The sequence below is a fragment of the Apteryx rowi genome, unplaced genomic scaffold (assembly GCF_003343035.1).
Source record: "Apteryx rowi isolate R43461 unplaced genomic scaffold, aptRow1 scaffold_86, whole genome shotgun sequence".
In the NCBI taxonomy this organism is placed as follows: domain Eukaryota; kingdom Metazoa; phylum Chordata; class Aves; order Apterygiformes; family Apterygidae; genus Apteryx; species Apteryx rowi.
Window position 1 is genome coordinate 423,560 of NW_020451160.1, and position 19,617 is coordinate 443,176.

General features: G+C 63.4%; 1 protein-coding gene across 1 annotated transcript; it reads left to right on the forward strand.

The window, feature by feature from the left end:
- The first annotated feature begins 3,708 nt into the window (after positions 1-3,708).
- RNF157 (ring finger protein 157) lies at positions 3,709-18,664 on the forward strand. Its single transcript, XM_026090468.1, has 18 exons — positions 3,709-3,819; positions 6,300-6,388; positions 7,037-7,183; positions 7,605-7,722; positions 8,101-8,167; positions 8,464-8,507; positions 9,006-9,053; positions 9,355-9,426; positions 9,540-9,699; positions 9,984-10,096; positions 10,477-10,715; positions 10,844-10,952; positions 11,333-11,444; positions 11,546-11,730; positions 11,924-11,989; positions 12,292-12,340; positions 14,559-14,669; positions 18,624-18,664. Exons 1-18 carry the CDS (start codon positions 3,727-3,729, stop codon positions 18,662-18,664), a joined length of 1,863 nt encoding a protein of 620 aa, XP_025946253.1. The 5' UTR covers positions 3,709-3,726.
- The last annotated feature ends 953 nt before the right edge of the window (positions 18,665-19,617 follow it).

Here is a 19,617-nt window from a genome sequence, read left to right on the forward strand (position 1 = left end):
CCCCCCGGCTCCTCAACTTGCCCGAGTTGTTTGCTACTTTAATCGCGTTTTTATGTGTAACTCTGTGCTGGGGATGCGCCTCCCTTCACAGCCAGGCTTGATATTTGGGAAAGCTTCGGTTTAAATTCCCGGGAGGATGAGGGAGAGGGGTTTGGGAGGGAGCGGGGGGATCCCCGCAGCCCCTCTGCCGGGTGGGGAGATCTGCCCCGACCCGGCGCCCGGCTCTGCCTCGCATCGTGGCAGCGATGGTTTTCCAGCTCCGGCTCCGGCCCTGTTTCAAACCTTGTGCGTGACCTTGGAAAATCGGTCCCTCCCCTCTGTGCCTCGGTTTTTCCCTGCAAAGGGCCGGGTCGATCGGGTATCCAAGGGGGGGGTCGCGCTGGGGAGAGGTAATTGAGTTCGGCTCCTCGGGTGGGTAGCGCTTCGGAGCCGCAAAAATATTAATATCTGTGGATGATGCCTGCAAGCGCTCTGCGTGTGCCCAGGGATTGCCACGGGATCCTTGCGGCACCGAATAATATTAATATGTAACTATTTCGGTAGTTAATAGGATAAGGTAAACACTGGGATTGTTAGCGCTGTGACAAATTACTTGCTAATTGCGAATAAAGACCTCCTTAGGAAGAATTACTGCCAACACAAACTGTACTCTCATCCTGAAAAGATGTGCTTGGCGCTTTTCCTTTTTTTCCTCTGAAATCAGGGCGCGCAGCTGGAACCGGTCTGCCGAAACATCTGTCTCGGTGGGGTCTGACTGCCTCCCTCCGAGCGGGGCCGGGGAGGGGGGGGTTGCGGGGCTTGCCGAAACGGTGCTGGAGCCCCGGCGATGCCCGGCGGGCCCGTCCTCGCCGGCGGGGACGGCAGGTCACGCGGCGTGGCCGCCACCACCGCGCGCCTCCCCCCGGCCGCGGCTCTGCTCGGCTGCCCGTCCTCCCGCAGCGCCTGGCCGCTCCCGGGGGCTTTCGCAGCTCCGGCTTGGCCGCTCCTGGTTTTTACGTGGTTTCAAGGCTTTTTGCCACCTCGATGCCCGGCAAATCCGGCCTAACCCCTCTGCGGGCTTTGCTCTTTGCCGGGACTGAGGTTTCCGAGCTCGGCACCGGGCGAGGACGTTTGTGTGCATTAGTCGTTTTGCCTCCAGAGCCTGCAAAAATGTGGGTTTTGACCGGGAAAGGCTGTAACGGAGACAGGGAATTGGCTTGTAGGCAGGAGCCTGGGGTCCTCTTGCAGTGGGCCGCTGCCCTGGGGATGCCCACGCTCAGCTGGGAAGCGAGTCCGGCACTCGGGTCTCCCCGAGCTTTCCTGCCTGCGAAGCAGAGAGGCGGTGCCTCCGCCACCCGCTGCACGGACAGGGAGAGGTGGAAATCCCCTTGGGAAGGCTCCCCCCACTCCCAGGTGGAAGGCAGGGGAGCCAGCGTACGTTTTACTTGGGCCTTCTTGGAATATCTGGGCGCCGGGAAGTGGAGGCTGCTGCGTTGCGTCCTGCTCCATCACCTTGGGGCGAATTGTTTGGGATAACGAGTTTGCTCAGCTGAGCGCTTCCAAACTCATCTCAGCTGGTGGAGGACACCGGGCTGCCGGTTAACGCCAGCTTCCGGGGGAAAAACAGGGACTTTTGGGTGCATTTGGCCAGGTTCATCCCAGGGTCCGGGCAGAGCTGGGCGAGGCCGATCCCGCTGCTGTCTGGGTTCCCGGGGTCCGCRGTGCTGCGGCCCTGGGGAGAGGGCAGGAGGTCCCAGGGCGATGCCGGGAGCCCCTTGCTTTGGGAGCCACGCGTCCGTGYGTCCCGAGATGAGCGCAAACCGGCGGCCGCGAGCGATTACGGCTCTTTGGCTTTTAATCTTGCAGGGGATTTGCTTGCAGCGCTGCCGAGAGGGAGGCAGAGGGAGGATGCGCCGGGCGGTTGAGCCGAGTCTTTTGCGACGGCGCCGCTTCTCCTCCTTAAACCCCCCCCCTTGGGGGACGTGTCCTGTCCCTGTCACCCCCCAGGGACGCGGCCTGCCRGCGGCATCTCCAGCCCAGACCCCGGGCACCCGTGCCAGGCTCAGCTCGGCCCGGCACAAGCGCGGTCCGCGTAGGTGCCAAACCACGTGCTCCCCTCGCAGGCTGGGATGAGCAGGGAGCAGTCGAGCYGTGAGCTGGCACACGGGCTGCAAAGGAGCTTTTCTATCTTAGCTGCTTTGGAGAGGGAGGCCGGAACTGCCGTCGGCACCGAAAGCCTCGTCCRGCCTCTGACATGCCGGAGCCGGAGGCTGCGTGACCGGAACGGAGCGGCGCRGGACTTGCGTCGGTTTGCAGGGAGCATCGGGCAAATTGGGTTTATTCCTCCTTTGAAGCAGCAGGCTCCGGTCCCCGCGGTCGCGGCGTTTCCCGCACGCTTCTCGGCCCTCCGAGATTCAGATCTCCTTAAAGCCCGGCTTTGCCTTGATTTAACCGTCCTTGACAGGCTTGCGATCCTCCGGGGCAGGGGTTGGCTAAGGAATTTGGATTAGCCTGGAAGAGGAAGCCTGTCACCRGAGAGGGCTTTTCCCACCCCGGCGGGGAGGGCTGGGGGGCCGCTCCGCGGAGGGGTCCTGAGTGCACCCCGCTGGGGCTGGAGCCGTTGGGGAGGGCCGGGGCCATCGCGGCGAGGCTGCGCTCCGCTTTTCCAGCTCTTCCCCAGTGCCTGGGAAGGTTTGCTTCCGAGATTTTACCCCCTTTGCTTTTTCAGTCCCCCCMCACCTCTTGCCCAAAGTCTATCCCCAGCAAAGCTCCGGACCGCTTGGCTTGCCGGAGCCCGCGGCCGTGCCGACGGAGGTGCCTCCGAAGGCAGTTTACTGTTGGGCTTTTTCYTGGGGCTGCCTCCTTCCCTGGGGAGCTGCCCATAAATTATGTACACGGAAAATGGGACTGGGAAGCAGCAGGCATCAATAATTGACGGTCGACTTTTCCGAAGCGGCACGCAGCATCCTCGCGGGTGTGCCGGGAGGGCCGTCGCGTGCCGGCTGCCGCTTAAACCGCCCGGCCCCGCTCGTTCCTGCTGCCCGCCCAGCCCCAGGATCCTCCTCATTCCAGCGTGGCTCCGGGCTTTGGGCTTGGTTTTGGAGCACGAGTGAGTTTTGGGGCTTTGCCCCGGTCCGCATGGCCTGCGGAGCTGGGGGCAGCATCTGTCCTCCCCCTTCGCCTTTCCCGACTTCCCGCAGCTCAGCCTACCCTCCCTGCTGCACCCATCCGGTTTCGCCTCCCCCTTTCCATGGATTTTCTCACCTTTAATGAAAAGTCCCGGTCTACGTGCCCCGTCTGGGCAGTATGCAGAGGCGCATTTTCCGAGGGTGGTCAAAGCCTGGATGTCATGGAGAAGCAGCGGGAATGAGTCGCCTCCTGCCCGGGCTGTCAGAAAACCGCTGCCTTCGTCAGGAGGGATCTGCTCCGGGCTCCAGCCCGAACCGAGAGGGCTGGACAGGGAAAGGCTGAGAACGGACAGAACTTAGTTCAGTTGCGCTTCGCCCAGCGGAGGTGGCTGCTGTAGACTGGGGAGGCCGCGTTGGCTGCGGAGGTGGTGCCCGGCCTCGGCGCCGGCTCCGTGCCAAGAGGGACATCCCGGGCCGGGTGCCACTTCTCCCCGTCCCCGCGGCGGCACCCACCATCGGTGCCTCGTCCGCTCCCGCTTCCTCCCCTCTCCGCAGCCCCCTCCGCTCACGCGGTGCCTGTGTTTCCTTCCCAGGGAGCTATTTCGCCAACCACTTCATCATGGGAGGCGAGAAGTTCGACTCGACGCACCCCGAGGGCTACCTCTTCGGCGAGAACGGCGACCTCAACTTCCTGGGCACCCGCCCCGTCGCGGTAGGGACTGGCGCCGCCGGGCACGGCACGGGCACGGGGCCGGCGTCGAGCCGCCCGATGGGAATAGGGCCGAACGGGCTCCGGAGCGAGATCTGCTCTCCCTAAAACCCGGCGGAGCGGGGGGGTGAAGCGCCAAGGAGACGGGGGCCGAGTGGATTCTCTGATGTCTAGTATAAGGGTTGGGTTCTTGCTGCCGCCTTTCCGCCGTGCGGGGCTTAGCTGCGTCTCTCCTCCCCGCTCGCCTTCGCGAGTGCCACGGGAGCRGCGAAACGTTGCCGTGTCTCTCGCTTCTCCGCCAAACCGAGTCGAAGGCGGTTGAGAGGTTGGGAAGCACCAGCCCCCTCTCGCTCGCTCCTGGAGAACCGCTTCTCGGGCCGCCGTGTCGCCGCGAACCTCCCCGCTGAGCTCCGGCGCTTYGACGTGAGCGGCGGCGCTCGAGCTCGGCCGTCTCGTCCCCACGTGCCGGGTTTGYGGGAGGGCGATTTTTGGGGCCCAGGGGGGCCTGAGAAATATTTTTGTTATTTCTTTTGTTTTTGTTTTTTTGGTTTTTTTTGTTTTTTGGGGGTTTTTTTTGACCTCAACAGAAACCTGCCCGAACCAAATATAGCTCTATGCACACCTATAGCGTTCTCAAATGCCTAACGGTTGCGGTGAAGGGTTTTTTTTCTATTGTTTCTCAGCCTCGTTTAAACTGGGCGGACGGAAAAACTCCTCTGAGTAGCCCCTTTCTGATGTGCCAATCCGGCTTGTGGAAATTTCATTTAAAAAAAAAAAACAAAACCCCCAAAACCCACAAAACCAAACAAAAACAGCCCGCGCGTGGGTGTGAAAGAGCCCCGCRGCGGCAAAACGGTCGCTGCGAGAGGCGATTTGCCTGCGGAGGTTCCTCATTTTGCCCGGCCCAACGGCCGCCGCCTTCCTGTGGGTGAAGGCCGCCCCCAAATTCGGCGAAAGGCCCCTCGAGGCGGGGGATCGGGGGGGGGGACATGTAAAGTCACGACGGGAGCAAACGGGGTATTTTCTCCCCCGTCTGGCGCAACGGCATCTCTGTGCCGTTTTCTTACCGCCGCCGGCTGCCTTGCCCGAGTGGCTGGTGAGAGCCCGGGTCGCCTTCTGCCACCCGTGTGCTGAGTTTGGGGGGGCTCAGCCGCCGAGCTCGGGGCGAACGCAGCCGCCGAGGGTATGGGGCATGGCTCGGCTGGGCGTCGCCGATGGCAAGGCACGAATGAGCCGAGCGGGTCTCGGTAATTTAAGTAGTGGCATCGCCTATAGCACAGTGGCATCGCCTATAGCGTAGCGGGTCTCACCATCCCCGAGCCCTCCTGGAGCTTCGTCCCCTGGCTGGGGGCGGTGGGGAAAGGGCGGAACGACCCAGGCAACCTGGTTTGGTTGCTTATTCCCTGCCGCAAAAACGGGATTTACATCCAAGCCCCTTTGGCTTTCATGGGAATCTGGTCCATCCGCCCTCCCCGCGGGCAGCCGGAGCCGCCGCGGCTCTTCGCTCTCCCTCGGGTGCACAGCAGCACGGAGAGGGGACGGATGTGCCTCCCGCTCCCTGTGCGTCCCCCTGCGGTGGCTCTGCCATGGAGCGGCATTCCCCGGCGCCGGGGCGTCCCTTCCCGGTGGCCTCCGCGGTGGCCACGGGCGACTCGGGAAGGACACGGTCACCTTGGAGCGAAACCGCCGGCCTTTCCCTCCTATCGATGCCGCTGGCCGCGGTGCCCGCAACCAAAATGCCATCCGTCGTAGGGGGAAAATAGCAAAATCCGTATCCGTTTCCTCGGTGCCGGCGGAGAACGGACTTCACCCCTCCCTCTCCCCGGCCCTGTCCGTCAGCTCTGCCTGCTGCATCAGCAGTCTAAAAATACCCGGCGTGAGCGGCTGGCCGTGCCGGCCTCGAGCAGCGAGGGATGGGGCCGATGCCGCCGGCAGCCTGCTTGGTGCCCTTTTTGCCTCTCATCCCCTCCGTGCCTCTGCCTGCTTTGGGAGCGACCTGCCGTCGGAGCAGGGATGCGCTTGGCTCCCCCACCCTTGTCCCTTTTGTTAGGTTGTTCCCTTTTTTTTCCCCTTTTTTTTTTTTTTCCCTCCTCCCTTCAAATACCCCCTCCCGGAGTCACCGGATCACGGGGCATCTCTGTTCCCATGCCAAAAATTGGGACGGTGCTTGTCCAGCTCCAGCGCGGCACTTATGGATGTGATCCCTAAAGCCCCCCCAGCCGAAAGACTGATCGACCCCAGCAGCTGCGATCGTTTAAGAGAGGCAGATTGGCGGGGGGGGGGGGGGCAACCCTCGTGCAATTTAAGCTGTGTATTGCGATTTGGGGGGACGCGGCCGGATTTGCCCAGTGCGTCCGCTTGCAGCGGGGCCTGGGCCGGGGCTTCTCTGCCGGCTCGTATCGGGGCTGGGCGGCTTTGCCGGCGAGGCCGGCGGCTGCGCGAAGCCCCGGAGTCCGTCTTCACCGGTGTCTCTCTCATCCTAGTTCCCTTACGCTGCTCCACCTCCTCAGGAACCCGTGAAGACCCTCAGGAGCTTAATCAACATCCGCAAAGACACCCTGCGCCTCGTTAAGTGAGTCTGGCGCCCCGGGGCCGGGGTGAGGGGCTGGTTCGCAGCGGGGACCCAGCGGGGCCGACCAAGGCAGCGGTTTCTGTGTGCTCTCCATCGCGCTCTCCAGCCCGGCGGGATTAAACGGAGCTTAACGCTGCCTTTGAAGTGATTTACTTTCTCATCCTCCCCCAGTCCTTTCCGAGGGCTTTATTCGAGGGAGGATGAGGGATTGCAGCCGAGGGAGGAAGGCTCAGGATTACGGCTGAAATCTGCCTGCCGCGCTCCTTGGGCTGCGGACTTGACCTTGAGCAAGCCGGTCCCTCGTGCCGTGCCTCAGTTTCCCCTGCTGGATGGGGGTCTGTCGCTGCAAGCCCCGGGGGTGCTGGGAGGTGTTTTGTAAAGCATCTTTCCACCAGCACGGTGGTGGCTGTTGGCTTTTATTCGCTGCGAGAGCGACGATGGTGCTGGTCTCGGGGTGTCTGTGGAGGGGCCAGCCCCACCTCGGCGCCGGTCAGAGCCCGTGTCTTGCCCGGGCTGCTCCACGCCGGGGACAGGTTGCTCCGGTGGCGTTGGGCCTCAACGCGGGTGCTCAGGGCTCCTCTGCTCGGCGGCTCTCCGCGGCGTGGCGTCCCCAAGGGATGCTCGTCACCAACACTTGCTGCTCCCCAGGTGCTCGGAGGAGGTGAAGACCCCGGGGGAAGAGGTCAGCAAGGCGAAGGTGCACTACAACGTGGAGTTCACCTTCGACACGGACGCCCGCGTGGCCATAACCATCTACTACCAGGCGAGCGAGGAGTTCCAGAACGGGGTGGCAAGGTGAGGACACCCAGCCCATCTCCCAGACCTTGGGCTGTGCCCATCGCGGAGGTGCAGCCGCGGTCCTTCGTCCCTCCACGTCCGAAGCTGCCTCTTTCCCATTCCCATCTTGCTCCCTCTTGTCTCCACATCGGAGCTGGAGTCAGGTGAAATCATTCCCCCCATTCCTTTCGCCGTTGGGTTGGTGCAAGGTTGCCTTGGGCCCTTTGGTGCCACGTTGGGTGCCTCGGGAGAGCCTTGGATTGATTTAGTCCTTCATAGGGCTTCTTGCCCCAGTCACCCTGGGAAGCAGCCAGGAGGGAAGTGACTCAGGTTGCTCCCATCTTCCCAGTGTCTCCACAAGCTGGGGACAGAGAGCAGGACTGAAACAGCGGGGAGGTGGTCCGGGAGCCACTAACCTTGTCTTCTCTCTGACGGACAGCTACATCCCCAAGGACCACAGCTTGCAGTCGGAGACGGTGCACTACAAGCGGGGGGTGTGCCAGCAGTTCTGCATGCCCTCGCACACCGTGGACCCCTCGGAGTGGGCAGAGGAGGAGGTACGCCCGGCTGCGCCGGCGCGCGAGCCCTCCCGGTCACGGGCATGGGGTCTGCCACCGGCCGGGAGAAGGTGTCAGAGTCCGTCAGTGGTGGTGACCCAGTACGAGAGCCCTGTCCCTCAGCGTGGGATGAGGTGGAAGGAACCTGCCAGAGGTTCAAAGCGGTGGTGGAAATGCTCCTAAAATGTGGAGCCGCTGGGCAACCTGGCCATGGGACTGCCCCGTGGGGACGTGCTCTGCCTGGCGTGTCCAGCAGCCCAGGAGTGCTTCTGGGGTTGGGTACAGCAGCTCAGCGGACGAGAGCCAGCTGGTTTTGAATATGGGGTAAATCCCCTTTTGTTGCTTCTTCCGAATAACTGCTTCCTTCTGTCTCTCTAGCTGGGCTTTGACCTGGACCGGGAGGTGTATCCCATGGTGGTGCATGCCGTGGTGGATGAAGGAGATGGTAAGGGCAAGGCTGGGGGAGAGGGGAGGTCTCTCTTCCTTGCTGGGCTGGCTTTTTCCAGCGCTGCCTTGGCTGGCTTCACGCTCCTGCAGGCATCTGCCCTCGCACCACCCTGCTGTAGGGCCCCGAGCTGGCGGAGCCTGGGGCAGGGCCTCCTCCTCTTCCTCGGGTGCCGAGCAGGGACTGCTTCCCCCCAGCCTCAGTGCAGCTCGCTGCCYGTGCGGGGGCCGGGATCTGGCCCCGGGGCGCCAGGTCTGCCCTTCCCTGAGCCCTGCCCGCCTCTTCGTGTCTTGCAGAGCATATTGGCCACTGTCACGTGCTGCTGGCGACCTTCGAGAAGGTAAGCGCTGGCCCGGGGTGTCCCCGGTACTGCTGGTTTCCCTTCCAGGCTCGGCCACTGCTTGGCTTGGGCTATTCTGGGCAGCTCCTGAAACTCTGCTGCCTTTTGGGAATATCCCCAAAGTCCTTGATTTTTAGGCACCCAGTTTTGAGGCTTTTGGTCTTGACGCTTTCTTTGCTGGCGCAAGAAGCGTCCGACCAAGCAAGAGTTTCCCTTGCACCGTGCGCCCCAGCGGGGCGACATCCCAGCCCCTGCCTGGGTAACGGGGTGCTGGGAAAAGCCGGGCATCGCTGGAAAATCGGCTGCTTGATCGCTTGGACCGCAAGATGTGGGTTGCAATTGCTACAGGATGGGCTGGTGTCAGTGCACATCGTGGTGGTCCTCGGGCTTGCCCCGGCCCCACGTAGACCCCAGGTCGGGGTGCTCAGCCCACGATGCCCCGGGGAGCCGGGCCAGCCCCGGCGGCGGGCGCTCACTTGTGCGCTTTCCTCCCTCCAGCACACCGACGGCACCTTCTGCGTGAAGCCCCTCAAGCAGAAGCAAGTGGTGAGTGTGTCCTGCCGGCCCCGGGCTCCTCACGGGGGGTGGTGGGGTCAGCCCCGGCTCCGGGGCGGCAAATGAAGAAGGGGCGAGGGCAGGTGATGGCTACAGCCTGGTGCCTCCCCACCGGGGAAGGTAGAGAGGGGCTTTAGGGCCGCTGGAGCAGCAGGCGCCCGTCGTGTGCTCCAGATCGGGCCCCCGCAGCCTCCCTGGAGGCAGCTGCCTGCTTGGCTCCTGCCTCTCCCTCCATCTCCTGCGTCCCGGGGGCCGATCCCCGCCGCTCACCCCTCCCTGCTGGCGCTTTCAGGTGGACGGCGTGAGCTACCTCCTCCAGGAGATCTACGGCATAGAGAACAAGTACAACACGCAGGACTCCAAGGTACCGGCCGCAGCGCCGTGCTTTTGGGCTGCGGAGGGGGCAGGCGCCTCTGCGGGGTGCCGGGGGCACTGGGGAGGGACGACGTGCCAGGGAATGTTCTCGCCGCCGGGCAGGTCGCCGAGGACGAGGTGAGCGACAACAGCGCCGAGTGCGTCGTCTGCCTCTCAGACGTCCGCGACACCCTCATCCTGCCCTGCCGCCACCTCTGCCTCTGCAACACGTGCGCCGACACCCTGCGGTACCAGGCCAACAACTGCCCCATCTGCCGGCTGCGTAAGGCCCGGGCGCGCGGCGGCGGCGGCGGCGGCGGGGCGGCTGGTGTCTACGGGGGCCATCATCTCCCGCGGTCGGGCTTTGGGGTCAGCATGGCGCAGCGTCCCATTTTGGGAAGAGCCTAAACCTCCAGCCCCGGGCGCAGCGGTGCACGAGGCTGGTGCACGGCGGGGCAGTGACTATCCTAAGGAACCAGATGGCTTTTGGGGGGCGTTTAAATCTCCACTTTGACGCATGAGCCGGGGTTTCACTCCTCGCTTCCTTCGTTGTTCCCCGTCTTGCAGCTTTCCGAGCTTTGCTTCAAATCCGAGCCATGAGGAAAAAACTGGGCCCCCTGTCTCCCACCAGCTTCAACCCCATCATCGCCTCGCAGACCTCCGACTCGGAGGAGCCCTCGGTCAGTGCCACGTGGAGCTTGTCCCACCCCAGCCCGGGCGGCAGGTGACCTGGTTGCACCACGGGTGGCTTCAGGGCTTGCGCGGGATCTGGGGCCACCTTCCACCCCACAGGCAGCCATGTGACGGATGTTACTCAGGTTCAATATGGTAAAAAAGGAAAAACGTGCCCTCGGCAGGGAGAAAGTGGGGTTTTTGCCAGGCTGTGGCCAGCAAAGATCATGGAAGACCTGGCTTGGGGCTCTCACGCATGCAGGGAGGTTGTCCACCCTCTGGTTTTGGCTTCTCYTGGGGGTGTTTTTCAAGGGCATGTGCCAGCGCTGCTGGGAGCAGAGCAGGGGTGGCAGCGAAGTGGCTCACCCYYGTCTCCTGCTCTCRCCAGTCCTCGGAGAACATCCCTCCRGGCTACGAGGTGGTGTCCTTGCTGGAGGCCCTCAACGGGCCGCTGACACCCTCGCCAGCCGCCCTGCCACTCCGCGTCCTGGGGGACGGCCACGGCGCRGGGACGCTGCCCTCCTACGGCAGTGAGAGCCACCTGCCTCCCCTGCGGGCCCTCTCGCCCCTCGAGCGCCTCTCCGACTGCGGCAGCCAGGGGCTCAAGCTGAAGAAGAGCCTGTCCAAGTGAGTACCGGTGCCAGCATCCCTACTGACGGGGAGGTCAGGAAGGCAGGAGCTGGTCCCAAGTGTCCTGGGGGGTCACCGGTGCCTGCTGGCGTTTGGTGAAGCCCTTTGCTTTGCCTCCCACCTAGATCCATCTCCCAGACCTCCTCCATCCTGCCCGAAGAGGACGATGAGAAGTCCTGCAGCGAGTCAGAGATCAGGATTGCCCCGAGGAAATCTCCAGCTCAGCACGAGGAGGTGAGCRTCCAGCAGCTCCTGCCCCAGCTCTACCTGGGCCAGGCTGTTAGGCAGTGAAAAGCCCTATTTGCACCATTGGAGGTGGTGTTTGCCCTCCAAAATGAGCTGATGATGAGCCAAGATGCAGGTTGGGGTGCTGGTTTGGGGAAGGTTTTCTCAGCCCTGCAGTCTCCATGCAGGTTTAGTTGGGTTTTCCCCTCCTGGGCGTCCTCACCYGAGTGTGGATGGGGAAAGGGAGAGGGAGATGGAGCCACCATGGCCACGTGGCTGGTGGGTGCAGTCCCAAAGTGTCTGTTGCCTTCCTCTGTCCCCACTAATATACCCCATCCCGTCCCCCTCACAACGGCCTTTTCTCTCCGGCACGTGGGCTCTTCTCCCAGGAATGCGGCGTGACTCCGGAGAGCGAAAACTTCACCTTGTCGTCATCGGGAGCCATCGACCAGTCCTCGTGCACCGGCACCCCGCTCTCCTCCACCATCTCATCTCCAGAAGGTACGGCCAGGTGCCCGCCGTGGTTTGGGGCCGGCCCTGCGGTCTCCGTGCGACCGGGTGGGTGCCGTGTCCCCCCGGCTCAGCCCCTGCTCTCCCACCAGACCCCGTCAGCAGCAGCCTGGCTCAGTCCGTCATGTCCATGGCCTCCTCCCAGAGCCAGCACTCGCAGATCAGCACCGACACCRTCTCCTCCATGTCCGGCTCCTACATTGCTCCCGGCCCGGAGGAGGAGGGTGACATGCTCCCATCGCCAGCGGCGGCCAGCACCGTGGCCTCCGAAGAAGAGGTAGGGCTGGCTCGGCCGCCGTCACCCCGCCGGGCCCCGGGTTGGGCAAGGACGTTTGCAGCGCCCATTGCACCCTAGGGCAGACCACCAGTGGGGGGTTCCTCTGGAGACGTAATTCCTCCTCCAAATCTGCCAGCACCCAATTTCTTTTTTCTTCTTCTTTTTCTGCTTCTTTCCCACCTTCCTCCCGCAGTCGACACCTGTGGAGTCCCCGGATATAAACTTCATCAGCATCTCGGCCGAGGAACGCGATGCCGAGGTGAGGACCCGGCGCTGGCAGCCGGCCCGGCCCCGCAAAGCAGGCGTGAGCCGCGGCGTCCGGGACTGGGCTCTGCGGGTGCCGCCCCGGCTCCAGGCCACCGGCAGCGGGCAGGCAGCCACGGCTGCGCCCTATGGCAGCCAGCCATGCTGCACGCCGGCTCGTTTTTCTGGGCTGGGGACGGACCCTCCGGAGTCAGCGACGGCTCCTCCAGAGGGACGTGGAGAAATGCAGCGGGGACAGCATGGGGCTGGGACACCTCGGGTCTCGGAGCCGCTCACGCTCGCTGCTTCTCGCCGCAGGGCAACGACGTGCTGGAGGACGAGGACTCCTCTCCCACGCAGGAAGACGGTAAAAGGCCCCGGATCGTTGTCCCCTCCTCTCCGGTTCGGTGTCACCCACGGGCAGCCGCGCGCGTGGGCAGGGCGGGCAGCAAACCACGAGGTTAGACACTCTCCTCCAAAACCGCGGGGAGCGAGGGCAGGCGTCGGGTCATCCCCAGTTCCCCAGGATCCTTGTGGCCATCTCCAGGCAGCGCTGGCCGTCTCGGGAGCACCCGGGACTGGGAAAGCATCCGCCACGCTGAAGGCTCACAGGGTCGGGGCAAAGCCAGCCGGCCGCGGGGACCCTGGCCAGCCCGGCGCRGGCACGCGAGCTGCCCTCGGGATCCGTCCTCCTGGGGGGGATAGGAGGTAGCGTGGTGCAGGTTGCTTGAGGCCTCCCACGCCAGGAGTGTTTCTCCAGGGAAGCAGCCGCAGGAGASGGGTGACGCGTGGCGCCCCAGAGCGTGCGGGACAGGCCAAGCGTGCCAGGCTGGCCGCGCTCGGAGAGCGGCAGCCGTGGGCAGCCCCGGCAAAGCGGGGAGGCAGGAGGGGTCTGGGCRGCAAGGGCGACCATGGCTGTCTGTCCAGCTGCTGCTTTCTGCTTACAGCCAGAGGCGTTTCCAAAGGTCCAAACAGGCAAGAGGCTCCTCATTATTTTTTACCCTGCCAAGAAGACCTCTCCTTGCATCTTTGAAAATCTCTCCCTTAAATATCCCAGTCTGTGCTGGCTTCTCTAGGAAAGGGTCACAAGACCGGTCCCTGTAGGCTGTTCTATTAATTTTTTTTGCCTGTCCTCAACGTGGTTTAGCAAGTCACCATATGCATGTTGAGGGCTCCTCTCACCCTTTCCATGCACCTCAAAGAGCCGTGGAAAGACCCGGTTGCTCCCAGGCCATCGGCCACCTCCCAGCTTGGAACTCTTGGGGGAAGGTAGGGAGGCTCCCAGTGTCCCCACTTCCATGGTTGCATGTTCCTGGATAGAAAAAATAAATCAAAACTTTCCCCCCTGTCCTTCGGCCAATCTGGAAAGCAAGAGCCCGGTTCTGCACCGTGCCCCAGCGTTGTGTTTTCATGGGCAAAAATAGTCTCTGCCCTGTGGTTAGGTTCTTGCTCAGGGTGAGACTGAAATATGGAAAGTGGGGTGCAAAGCAAGGTTGTTAATGACAGTCTTTGGCATCCCCRAGGGCCCAAACCATCCTTCCTCGGTGGGGTGCTGTAAACGAACTCTGGGTCCGTCGCAATCCTGCTGCATCAGGCACCAGCAAATCAATCGGTCGTGGAAAGTTTCCAGCCCGAGCACCCAGGAGCAGGATGGTCTCCCCTTGGGAAGTGATCCTGGGCCTGTTCAGCCTGGTGCTGAACACCTCTCCCGAAGTTTAGTGTCTTGCATCAAATAGATGCACRTAAAAAACCCTGGGTGCTGATCTACCGACTTAAGTCACGCTAAGAAGCAGATCTTGCTTGCCATCAACAGCTCCGTCATTCCTCCCCCCAGATCAACCCCAGCCGCGGGCAGAGCTTGGCTACGGCTTATTTTGTGCTCGCCTTCGGTTGCTGCCCCCTCCCGGCATTGCCGCGGCTGTCACGTCCCCGCCGATAACGCCGGAGGGGCTCACTGCGCCGCCGGCGCTTGGGGAGGTGACAAGAGCCGCCTTGGCCTCGTACGGACCCCGGACCGGTGCAGACCCTCCACTTGGCTCTGTCTTGGGGAAGGGCGGGTTAAAATCCAAGGCAGGAGCTGGGAGAGCGCCGTGGTCCTTCAAGCGCTGCGGCAGCCCTTGCCTCGGCCGTCGCGCAAGGCACCGTCCCGGGCTCTGCAGCTTCCCACATCCACGTTCTGGTCGTCGCAAACGTGTCTGATCTGGACCAGGGGCACCAGAAGACGAAATGTTGGGAAGAGTCCTGGCTTTCCTTAGCTTCCCCCAGCACCTCTTAGCCGCCTTTTCCCTGCGCAACGCCTGGTTCCTGGCTCTGTTTCGCCGCCCTCCGGCACGGCCGGTGCGAGGAAAGGAGCAGCTAGGACCGTGCCCACGCGCCAAGCCCAACCTTATTGTCCGCTCTTCACCTTCTCGATTCCCCTCTGTTTTAGATGCCTCATTTTCATCTCTTTAACCTGTTTAAAAGGGGGTGGGGAGGGAGGGGGAGAGGAGAAGACCCAGAAAATCCCCTGCACACCCACCTCCGCCTGTACAACCGCAAGCCAAGCCGCGGCCCGGCGCGCTCTAACTGCGTTAACTCCCTTTCAGGCCAGAGGACAGGCGCTTTCCTCGGTCTGAGGTGTGACAATAACAATGACGTGGCCATCGCACGCATGAAAGCGCTGGACAATAAACTGTGCTCTGAGGCCTGCTTACCTGGTGAGTGGCCGCCTGCCGAACATGAACTCGGGCTTGGGGGGGAAGTTCTTGCTCTTCCCTGTGTCACCCCCTGCCCTCCTGATCCTCCCCCCGCTTCCTCTCCCACCACCGTCCCGCCATCCATCCTCATCACCATCCCACCACCGTCCCACCATCCATCCCCCCACGGGGCTGTGCACCAGGCACGAAACCATACAGCAGCAGTAGGTCAAGATGTCCTGTTCCAGCCGTGATGCCCCATGGGTTTGCTTTGGCTAGGGAGGAGTTGCAGTCTAGCTTGGGTGGAAAGTTTGGTCCCTCAGCCAGGTGTTTGCTGAGACCATGGTCTTTGGGCCAGGTGTATCTAGGTGTCCCTGGAGCAGGGGACATGGTGCTGCACCTGCGGGCAGGACAGGATGTAGGGCTTGGAGAGCATGGATTTGCTTGGGAGGGACGTGCTGGGAACCCGCATGCACACTGTCACGTGCCCGGTTCCTTCATCATCAGCGAGGCCCCTGGCTCAATCCCCACGGGTCTGAGCACCGCAGGCAGAGCACGAGGCAGGTTTGGTGGGAGTCTTGGCAGCTCCTCCAGGAGGAGACCTGAGCAAGGTCTTAGAGCAAGGGCTTAGACATGGGCACCAGGCCTCCGCATGAAGGCTGGTGGGTGGCCCAGCCTTAGCTTAGATGAGGCACCTGAGGGCTAGCAGAGCCCCAAGGTTTCATCCCCCTCTTCCATTTCTTCATGCTTTTTCTCCCTCTCTTTCTTCGCTTTGTTTCCTCCCTGCCCGTCCCCATCCCTCCTTTCTTCCCACCTCTCTCCCCACCCAGACCCCTCCRTCCGTGCGGAAGTTCATGTTCGCCCTGTGCCAACACGGTTTCTCAGCCCCTGCTTGCGTCCCCTCCGTGCCCAGAGCTGCTGCTGCTGCGAGGCGGCAAATGTATTGGCGATTCCCGCGCGGGCRCAGGCCGCGGCGGGGAAGGGCCGGGAGCCCCTGCGCTGCCTCTGGGCTCTTCTCCCTCGGCCCGAGCGGCACTGAACAGCAGCTTTTTAAGCCAGAAAGAGGGAAAAAAAAAAAGAAAAGAGTTAGAAGAGCCAGCACCGATACATTTGTGCTCAAGCCGAGAGCAGCTCTGCCCCTGCCTTCCTCCTTGCTGCAAAATCTGTGGCGGGTACCGGCTCTGCAAATGCAGCCGGTGCTGGAGAGCCAAGATATGGGGAGAAAACGCCGGCAGGGAAGGTCCTTTCTCGCCATCCCTTCTCCTCCGGGAAAGCTTTCCCTCCCGCTGCCCTTCACGCTTCCCAGCTATCCTGTTCCTTGTGGTTTCCGCTCCAAAGAACCACAGTGAGATGCTTGCGGAGAAACAGGAGCCTGCAAGTGCCTGGTAGCTGCTTCCCACCGTTCAACGCCAGCAGCTGGGTTCACAGCCCCGGGCGCAGGCGGGTGCTGAGGACAGGGTGCCTGGCTCGGCCGCRGGACCATCCCGGCGGCGCAGCCCCACCGGCGGCACCGGGGACCCTTCCAGTTCCCGAGCCAGGCTAGACCGCGTCCCCCTTGGTTGTGGCCACGAGGAGACGAGGGAAAGGCAGCTTTGCTCCCGCAACGGCCCCAGCACAGCGAAGGCACGAGGCCAAATCCTGCTTTGCTCTGCCCCGGGGGCCGCGGTGGCCTCAGTCCCTGCCCCGAGCACAGGACACGGCCGTCGGGGCCAGGCGGAGCCGTTCCCAGCCTTTGGCCCCCACGTCTGCCCGCGCGGTCGGCGCCTTTGCCGCTTGCGGGTCCTCCGGCCGCAGCACCGCGCTGCCTTGGGGGCCGGCTCCGGGCTCTCGGCGTCTCCTCCTGCGGCCGCCCCGTGCTCGGAGAGGGGAAGGTGCCGCTGGGGCCGGGCTCGGAGGGCAGAGGAGCGCGGCGCGGAGCAGAGCAGGATGCTTCGGGCTGCCGCTCACCTGCCTCCCCCCTTCTTTGAGCTTCTTCAGTGTAGCCCCCACCCTGGGCTGGACCCCTCCGCCCCTCGTGGGTCCTGGGCATCCCCAAAAGCTCAGCCCCGACACCAGCTCGCTTGTGCTCGCCGCGGCTCGTCTTAGTCCCAAACCCAGCCGCATCGCCTCCCGCCTTATTGCCCCAGCCGTCCCGGTGCCGGGCTGGAGCTGAGGGACGGAGCGAGCAGGGAACCATCCCGCGGGATGCGGAGAGCTGCGCTYGGCCTTTTGCAAGCAGATCCCCGGGCCTGGCGCGCTGCAGAGCCAGCGGGAAAACCTCCCGCCGTAGCCGCCTGCCCCGCTCGATGCGCGCAGGGTGAAGGGACACCGACGCTTTGGATCTTCCCTGGCTGCGGCCGGTGTTTCGCACCATTGCTTTCGTTAGGCAGCTCCCTCCTTACCCCGCGCCAAGCTGCCCTCTCGCTGCCTTCCGCCCAGAGCAAGTCTCCCCGTGCGCGTTTAATCAGGCTGCATCAGCCGTTTGGTCTCCGCTGGTTTTGCAACGGATGGGATTGGAGGGACAATTTAGCATTTGTGCCAGCGGTGCTGGATTTTGAGCTCTGCATCGCTGTCTGCGGGGCTGGTTTAAATGCACTGAAAATGGGCGTTAGTGCAGAGGTTTTGGGGAAGGGGCAAAGGCCAGAGCTCGCTGTTGGTGTTGCAGGTTTGGCAAACGTGGACRATTTTCCGTGGYGACTCATGGCGGGATTTCCCYGCCAGCCCTGGGCTCGGTTCATCTGTTTTTGCAGAYGKAACTATATGCATAGGACAGGCAATGATGTAGATTTTTACTTTGGGGCCATGTTTTATTTTAATGAAAGTTTAAAAAAAGAAAAGAATCACTTCCCCCTGCCCCCCTTTTTCCATGCATTGATGTGGTGGTTTTGCCATGATTAGACCTACGGATCCTTTTTTTTTCCGCTTTCTATGACAAATTAAAGTGTGGGATGTGGTTCATCACAGTGGAAACGCTCGGTCATCCCTAGTGCTGTGGCGAAATCGGAGCTCTACAGAGATGCGCGGCGGGTTGCGGGGCCATCCTGGATGGTACCGAGGTGGGGAGAGTTGGGCAGCCGCTGTGCTGGAGATGCCGCTCGGCCTGGAGAAGCTCTCAAGGGCTTCTGCTGGTTTAAATCCGTGGCTTGTCCTAGCTGTAGGTGATATTGCAGCGGGCTCAGCCATGCCGTGATGCTGTTTGGGAGCTGGTGTGTGCAGGACAGGTCTGAGGCTGGCTAGAGACCACGGGGGGGGCTCTGCCTTCAAAGGGCTTCGAATGGGGCTGTCCTGGCCCAAAAGGGAGACGAGGAGCGTGTGCGTGTCCCTGCCGGAGGGCTGCAGCCACGTTCCTCTGCTTGGAGCCTCCCGGTGACTTGCTCCCCGTGATCCTTTCAAGGACGCACTGACCTAAGCTGAACCTCTGCATCGAGGCACCGTGGCGCTCGAGTGACGTAGGCGATATGGAGCTCTTAACGGGATTTCTGCGCGTGTTTGCTTGGGGATCCCGTTTAATTATCCATCCCCTCCGGGATCGGCAGGCTTAACTTGCCTCGCTCTCCAGCGCGAGCTGCCCCGGTTCACGGGTGCACCTCTTTCCTAACGGAGCCAGGCAGCCCCTGGCGTTTGGGGTGGCAGTAAGCGGGACCCAAGCTCGACCTGTCCCCCCGGCCCAGGTGGGAAGGACCCCTTGAAGCAGGACAGGAGCGGACGGAGAGGTGCGCGTGGGTGGCTGAGCACCACCTCGGTGCCACGTGTGCCCGGACCGTGCCCCCGTGCTGGCGTTTCCCCCGGCGCTAAACCCTGGAGGGTGCAAAGGGGCCACCTCGCGCCGTGCCATGCCGTGCCACCCGGCGGCGGTCCCCATCCCTTCCCCGTCCCTGTCCCGCAGGGGCGCGGGGAGGCTGCGCGGGAGAGCCGGCCCGGGGCCCCTCGCGGCGGGCGCCGGCTCCTCCTCGCCTGCCTTCACCACCTGCCTTCTGGTCTTTCCCTGCCACGCAGCCGCGGTGCCGGACTCCTGCCCCATTGCCATCGACGACTAGGTAGGAGCTCCGCGAAGCCCCCCCAGCCCTCGCGCCCCTTTGCCTGCTCGGGGAGGGTGGGTTGGTCTCCGCTGCCGCCTCGCCGTCGGCACGTTGCCCACCATCACTGGCCCCGCGGGCACGCGATCGATCRGCGCCGTGACCAGCTGGGGCACGTCCCCCCCCCCGCCCCGGCTCCACTTCGGCAGCCCGGACCCCCATCCGGCCTTCTGCCACCCCGTTGCCTCCGTCCGCTGACGGCCGAGCCCAAACGCCCAGACCGCGATTGCAATGGGGAGCGTTAGGTCTCTGCGCCCGGTGGGCTGAGTCCGGAGCAACTCGTGTCACCCTTCCACCCTCCACAGAGGGCTCGAGCGGGGGGAACCTTGCAATGCTGGAAAACACCAGCGGGAGCCTGCACTGGCCTTGCTGGCATGGGGCAAGCAGGGATTTGGGCCCTCCCGGCTGCACTGGCCAAACCGGCACCCTGGGAGAGCGCCGGGGCCACCCAGGCTCAAGGCTCCCCCGGGGGCGGCTCGGGCTCCGGGGGGAGCCGCGAGGGACTGTGTCTGCCAGACGTGTCCGGGGAGAGCGGCCCCGCTGCATGCCCCCCTTCAAAACTGTGGGAGTGGGGCTTTTCCCCGGAAAGCACTGCTTTTTGGGGACCCTCTTCCTCCACGGGGGGAAGCCCCGGCCTTTTGGGTGTSCCCCCTCCCAGGCAGACCAGCACAATGCTGGATGCTGCAGGAAAGGGTTTCAAGGGGAATTTTTCTCTCTTTGAGCCCAAATCGGCCCCGGCTAGCGGAGACGGGGAGAGCTCAGCTCGCCTAGGGGGGTCCAGCCCCCCCAAAACCGCTCGGGCCGGGCGCCGCTTTGCCGCGGTCCCTCACCGGCCCCTTCTCTCCCCCAGGCCTCGAGGCAGGCAGCAGCAAGGCCCGGCCCCGGCGGCAGAGCCCCCGGCAGAGCCCCCGGCA